The sequence below is a fragment of the Solanum verrucosum genome, unplaced genomic scaffold, assembly GCF_900185275.1.
Source record: "Solanum verrucosum unplaced genomic scaffold, falcon-dt-bn FXZP01000181.1, whole genome shotgun sequence".
In the NCBI taxonomy this organism is placed as follows: Eukaryota; Viridiplantae; Streptophyta; class Magnoliopsida; order Solanales; family Solanaceae; genus Solanum; species Solanum verrucosum.
Window position 1 is genome coordinate 2,427,126 of NW_026020407.1, and position 7,888 is coordinate 2,435,013.

The 7,888-nt window shown below is 33.7% G+C and overlaps 1 protein-coding gene across 1 annotated transcript; it reads right to left on the bottom strand.

Annotated features, from left to right (window-relative positions):
- Nucleotides 1–6,756: 6,756 nt before the first annotated feature.
- On the bottom strand, nt 6,757–7,411 carry LOC125840543 (Werner Syndrome-like exonuclease). Its single transcript, XM_049519515.1, has one exon. The coding sequence runs from the start codon at nt 7,408–7,410 to the stop codon at nt 6,757–6,759; it is 654 nt and encodes a 217-aa protein (XP_049375472.1). The 5' UTR covers nt 7,411.
- Nucleotides 7,412–7,888: the final 477 nt, after the last annotated feature.

Consider the following 7,888-nt stretch of genomic DNA (forward strand, 5'->3'; position numbering starts at 1 on the left):
TTCCAGAAGTTGCAGGTTCAACCCACGGTTGCCACCCAAAGGATCGTAGGGTGACCCACGGCCCGTGTTGGTGATCTGTGGTAAGCAACTGCAACCCCTCCTCAAAACCAGCCCAAAAAAGAGTCTAAGTGTTGATCCACGGCCGGACCTACGGTCCATAGGCTAGGCCACGGTCTGTGGATTAGACCAAAGAAAACAGCTCCCAGTCACGACTGACGGTTCACCAGCACAGACCGTCAGTCCATCGACGGTCCATCGGTGACCCCGACAACAGTTAAGTTGGGGGTATTTTTGTCTTTTCCTATTTCGTTGGACCCCTAAACTACGTTGTTTTAACCCTAAACTATGTGGTTTTGATTAGTTTTAGCCTAGAAACATAACTAGAACTTACGTAAGTCAAATCATTCTTAAGAACTTAGAAAAATTAGAACGCTAAGAGGAGAAAGGAGTCAAGAACCCTAGTTAAAGAACGCATCAAGATTCCATCAGTTCCATTAGTTCCATCCCCCAAATCGAAAGATTTCTCTGTGGAATTCGTCACCAGATATGTGGGATTTCACTAGTGGGTTCCTTTCACCCATTAGGTCCTTAGAATTCAGTCAAATTGTTGATTCCCTATTATTAACTAGACCTAGGGTTTCTAGAACTCTAGCAAATTATCATGAATTAGTTAATTTAATGTTCCAAATTAGATTATCATGTTATTACTTGGTTTTTTGCATGAATTTCTGAACCCTAGCTTGGTAGGTTCTTGAAATACACACGCTAGGTCAGACATTGCAACATTTAAGATATACATGCTTCAGTTTTGAATGTGTCATTATCAGTATATAATTGTGCATTCTCAGTTTGTATGTCAGTTTTGAGCTATCTAGTATATTACAGAAATTCAGTCAAAATGTGTTAATCCTTTAATCTATTGGGAGTAGTATAATACCGAGTCGGACTAGGGTCAGTCACCCTTATAGGTTGTAAGTCCCCTATGTGGGCATCATTTTAGTGATCACGCCATCATGGCTCTATACCTTTGGCCGAGTGTATTGGGTCCTCTCGGTGGGGTGTATATATCGGAGTCCACATTTAGCTCATGTGGTTTTATTATCGGTTATTAGTAGCTCCCATAGTGTAGTCAGACTCCATTGCATTGACCACAATTCAGTACAGTCAGTATTCAGTCTCAACATGTTATAAATTTGGTCATTGCATTCAGTCAACTCAATATTCAGTATATATATCATGTTTAGATTATACTCTTGCTTTATTGTTTGTTCAACTATATGTTTATTTTAGCTTTACTCTATACTGCATGCTCAATACCTTTCAAGTACTGATTCATACTCTGCGCTACATCTTCTCGTGATGTAGGTCCAGGTTCTCAACATCCAGATCACGCTTAGATCGGTTCTCGATCTCCAGTTCAGCAGCATCAATGGTGAGTTCTCATTCTCCGAGGACAATAGTTATGTTATTTTTTAGTTTTCGGTCTTTTAGTTTCAATTTTGCTAGACTTAGTTGGGGCATGTCCCAACACTTCTAGTAAGTTAGAGGCTATTTTCAGACATAGTTAGATTCAACTTATTTCAAGTTTGATATTTCGTTTGTATTAAACTGTCAGATTTCATATATTCAGTTTTAGTATATGGGTATTCCCCATCATTTCAGATTTACTTTATGATTAGCTTCCGCATCAGTTATTGTTATTCTTAGTATGCTCATGTCATGCCAGCAGGGTTAGCTTGGTGTCACTTGTTATTCTAGGTCCCATGTCCACGTCCAGGGGGTAGCCTCGGGGGGTGACAAACTTGGATCGGTTGCCACGTTTCGGCATAAACATGGGATCGGTTGCCACGTTCTGGCATAAACATTGAATTGGGTACCACGTACCAGTACACTAATAGTTTTGGAGTGGGTTCTATGAGAGTACCATTGACTTGTATTATATGTGTAATTACTCATATTATTCATAATGTGGAATTGGACATGTGTCATGAAAAGTTTAGTGGGTTATGCATTATGTTCTATTATGTGGGGGTTGCGATGTTGAAGTTAATCGGAGGTATCAGGTGGTGTAGTGAATTGTGAATGGTAGAGACCCAAACTGGATTGTAGCATAGTAAAGAAAAATCTAAGGGTTCGAGTGCTATCCTTGTTAGCTAGAATGTGGTCATAGTTAGTATTGTTGAAGTTTGGGGGTAGTAATCCTTGATAGGTGAAATACGAAGTTAGAAGTTGAATGGATATGGGAGTGAAGTGTAGGCTTGCCATGGGTGTGGGCCGGGTTGGGGTTAGTTATTGCGGAATGCCTTTTAAAAAGGGATAGAATGACTAGGTATGACCAAGAACGAATCGTATATGGTTAGAGCTTGAGACGATGGGGAATATAAGGTGGAGGAACGATTAGTCTTATTGCATGTTTCACCAGTTGATTTCTTATATTAGGCGGTGGCTATTCGGGTTGACCGATGATGCCTACCAATATGTGTGGTTGTACTGATACTACTCTTGCTATGTATTTTGGGGCATAGTCTGGATGCAAGTTCGGTAATGTTTCATAGGTGAAGACGAAGGCAATCTCCACCAGCTTCTACTCTTCTTCCATGTGGTGGGAGCTGTGTCATTTACATATTGTCGTGACCTGTACTCTTAGTAGCTCTTGTACATGTTTAGACTATATCCATGGGGAGTTAATTACTTTAAAAGTCTTAACCTTTAGTCGTTTAAAACTCTTGTTTTTATAAAAATATTACATGAAATTACTTTGTTCGTGAGTTTTCTTAATTTTCCACAGGATTTTAACTATTGGGATATGAGGGTTCTCCTACTTAGGTGTTAGAGTAGGTGCCCGCATGGCCTAATGGGTTGGGTCGTGACACTCTACCATTATAATTTTTTTCCAAATCTTACCTCTTTCATCGAGTGTCTTGATATTGCTCTAATCCAATTAGAATGCTTGGTACTTTGTAGTTGCACATAAACAAAGTATTGAAAATCGTATTTACTCTTTCTATTTTTAACCATCGGGGAGATTCATCCTAGATAATTCCAGTGGGCCTGTCAGCCCTTGATCTGCCTTAGATTACTAAAAGTGAATTGGCGTCCTATCATTCATTGGTTAGGGTTGGAGAAATAAGCTAGCCGGAAGTAATCTCTTCTAAAGGCCCTGGTATAGTAATAGTGTGGTTAGTAAATCATCCCACACACACCAATCCTTATTCAAAATCTCCTACCTATTGCCTTCATTTTCTTTTCATTAATAATCATTTATCACAATTATGTACAAGAAATAACAATAAACTTTTGTCGAAATAAAATAATTAATTTGTATTATTTTTATAAATATAATGGAGCTTCGTTAGAATATTTAATACTTACATCAATTTTTTATAAACAAATACAATATGGGGTCGTTTGGCGTAATGAATAAGGAGAGTTAATCCCAAAATAAATTTTAAATACCCTTTATTTCCTTGTTTGGTTGCAAAGCTTGGGATAACTTATCCTAGGATTAGAAATTAGTACCGGGATAAGTTATCCCTCCTATTGGGTGGTATAGTAATCCTGAGATAAAATAGATAAATGACAAATGTATCCCTTTAAACCTTTTTTATACATCATTTTTCACATTTATGTGTATTTACATTATTTTTAATATCATGTATAATAATATTCAATACTCGTTATTTTTATGTTAATTATTCATATTTTTCAATTAAATTATTACACTATATAAATATAATTTTATTTTTGAATTTATTTGACTAATTCTTATGTTTATTTATATTTTGATTTTAAAAGCTCTCCAACGGTAGCTGTCGAACGGTCAAATCTTTCTCATAAATCTTCTTTCACTTTAACGAACTTAACAAGAAAAATTCTATTTTAAGCTAAATAAGTAAAAAAAATATTTTTAAATATATGGTAATATTTAAGCTAAATAAAATGAAAGTTTTATTTTTAAAAATGAATAACTAAAGTTTGCAAACAAAATATAAAAAAACTAAATAAAGTGAAGGGTAATTTTGTAAACAAACAACTTGTTCTTAAGATTTGCGCAATGTATATTATTTTGAATACAACAAACCAAACACTCCATAAAAAATAACCTCAACATAACTTATCCCATCACAACTCATATTCGAACCAAACCACCTTATAAGTAAAGAAAAAGGCAGAAGAAATGAAGAGGGTTAACGAGATGATGTGAATGGTAGATAGAAAAAAGATAACTGCATGGGAGGGGAACATTGGGAGGAGGACGATGTGCCTTCCTTTTAAAAAAAAAAGTTTAGGGTGCCTAAGTTAGGAAAAAAATATTATTTGCAATTGTTTTACACAGCCATGTTTGAATTCATATGTCTGGAATTGTTAAGAATAGTGTTCAGTGTATTAGTAATATTACATGTTTATGTTTATTATGTCAAATTATTTCTAATGTAATGTTCAATTTGTTATACTAAAAAGAATATGCATTTTATAATTGTTTAAAAATATTTATAAAAATATGATGGATATCTTTAATTATTCTAATGTATGCACTTAATCTTTATAATATTTATATTATAATTTTTCATATATTAATATATACACTTTAATACACAATAATATATAACTAATATAAATATTATTTTTCTAACACACTCTACCAAAAAAAAATCCTAAAATAATACTACACATATTCTACGAAATAATAAGTGGATAATACAAATAGAACAAATTCCATCAACTTCTGACACACTACATTGGTCGTATTTACTCTTTCTATTTCTAACCATCGAGGAGATTCATCCTAGATTATTTTAGTGTGCCCGTCGTACCCTGACCTGCCTCCGATTACTGAAAGTGAATTCATTTTCAATTATCCTATGCCGACCTATCATTCATTGGTTATGGTTAGAGAATAAAGCTAGCTGGAAGTGATCTATTCTTTTCAGTAAAAGCTAAAAGCCCTGGTATAGTAGGAGTGTGGTTAGTAAATCATCCTACCCACACTAATCCCTTATTCAAAATTTCCTACCTATTGCCTTCATCTTTTTTTCATTAATAATCATTTATGACAATTACGTACAAGAAATAACATTAAACTTTTGTAGAAATAAAATAATTAATTTCTGCTTTGTTAGAATATTTAATACTTAAAACAATTTTTTTTTTTATAAACAAACACAATATAAGTAAAGAAAAAGGCTGAAGAAATGAAGAGGGTTACAGAGTGAGAGAGCGCACTCTGGGGGTGGGGGTAACGAGATGATGTGAATGGTGGACAGAAAAAGATAATTGCATGGGAGGGGAACATCGAGAGGAGGAAGATGTGCCTTCTCTATTTTTTTGTTTTTAATTAGTTTAGGTGCATAAGTTGGAAAAAATACTATTATTTGCAATTGTTTTACACAGTTTAGAGTGTGAAACATTGCCATGTCTGAATTCATGTGTCTGGAATTGTTTAACAGATTGTTAAGAATAGTGTTTTGCGAGAGCTAAAAATAAATAGTTATAGGATAAAATTTTTGCGTCTTGTTTGGTTGTTATGTTTGAATAACTTATCCAACCATTTATATCACAATGATGGAATAAATTAACCAATATACATGGTTAGATAAATTATCTCAAAATAACTAATTTCAGGATAATTAATCATGTGATAGCTTGCTTGTTCTCAACTAAATGACCCCTTAGTGTATTAGTAATATTACATGTTTGTATTAGTTATGTCAGATTTCTAATGTAATGTTTGGTTTGATATATTAAAAATAATATACATTACATAATTTTAAAAAAATATTTATAAAAATATCCTTTACAATTATGATGAAAAACATTTAGAGAGATGTTTATATCTTTAGTTATGCAATTGCATGCACTAAATCTTTGTAATATTTATATCATGATTTTTCATGTATTAACAATATACACCTTAATACACAATAATATATTACTAATATAAATATTATTTTTCTAACACACTCTACCAATAAAATCCTTAAATAATACTACACATATTCTACCAAATAATAAGTGGATAATACAAATAGCTTTAAGAGACCGTAAAGAATAAAACATATTCCATGGGTTCAATGCTCGCCTTCTTATAACCCAGTCCAGGAAAAAGGTAATGAAATCATTTATTTTATTTTTAAACAAAAAAATAATTTATTTAATATTTTAAGGGATAGAATAGAACAAAATCCATCAATTGTCTGACACACTGCATTTTGCAGAGAAATAGTACGTCCACTAGAATTCTCCCAACAAACCAAATCATCAAAATATTCCGTTAGTTCTAATTTATGTGACATTTTTATTTTTTGAGAATCAAACAGTTTAAATTTGATTGAAAATTTGTGGATGAAATTTTCAATTTTTTTGAAATGAAATTTATATATTTATAAACTACGTAAAAAGTACTATAAGTCGCAATAATTGATAATTCAAAATATTTAAAAGATATATAAAAAATATATTGTCAAAAATAGATTTGTTTAAATCTTGAAATCTGAAAAGTGTCACATAAAATGAGCCGAGAGGAGTAAATCATTTCAACCATCTTCAATTAAATACCACAAAAACAGAAAAAAAAAATCGACGAAAATACAATAATCCAATACAAACAACTTAATAACAAAAATTACAAATAAGATTAAAAAAGCTAAGGTTCCATCATCCATGCATATGCGTAAATACTTAAGATTAATAACTACTACTTAATTATATATATCTTCAAATCCCCAACAAAGTTGTCCGTACGTCTTTTGTATTCTCTCACAGCCAATTACAACCATAACCAGAAGTATTCAAGCGTTTCTCAATCTCAAAACAAACAAAAGCATCAATACAAGCATATTCCACTTGTTCTTCATTCAGAAATCGATAATCCCACCTGCTCCTAGTTATATGAGCAGGCTTCACCATCTCCTTTAATAAAACAACACTACACAACTCTTTTAGCCCAGCATTTTTCCTAATCTGATACACCAGCCCAAACGCCTCATATGCAGTAGCAGCCAACTCTCTTAAATCCACAGAATAGCTCACAATAAGCCCATGATCTCGCTCCAACTTTTCCACATCAACCTCGATTTCAACCCCAGCAAAGGTATAGGTGTCCAGGAAGGTAACGAGGGATTGTGGAATCGGGCTGTGACAGTGAAGGAGTCGGAATATTAGACAACTATGACCGACGCAGAGCTGAAGAGTTGCAACTGGGTTTTGTGTTTGGCCGTAATTGGGTCGCCACTCAATGTCAAGTCCAACGACGTCTCTGAAACTGACATCAAATTCTACATCTGTGATCCAATGAGTGACAATTTCTGGGTCTGCAGTAACTATTATTAGGATACTATCACCATAGAAGTAAACATCGTAGTTTCTGTAGCGATGGTCCTGCACTTGATGAGCTACAATGCTCTGATTCATGGCTATCGATCAGTGAAGAAGGTAAGGTTTGAGAAAGGGTTTCATGGTAAAGGGGTTCTTAAATAGAAGAAAAGGGAGAGGAAATTATAAGACTAGTGTTAATTGGGCCATGGGACATGGACCCATCCCACTACTACGCTTTAGTGAAAATATCTTTTGGAGTCCATTGATTTCAAGATAGAGACATTTAAGGAAAAATTACTTGGCTCAATACTTTTTAATAAAGAGAAAAGGCTTGACATACTCTTCAATTTTGTCATTCATATAACTCGTTGTGAAAATGACTCATATATACTCTTACCGTTATATAAATGGTTCACATATACCCTATCGTTACTGATGGATTTGAAGCCGAAAATCACTGATGCACACCGGTGATGAAACCACCATCCCATATGAGCCAACAATTATCTTGCCAACTAAACGCCAGTTTGAATGGAGCAAAGTTGCCTTAGTAGTGGCGTGTAATCAACATGCT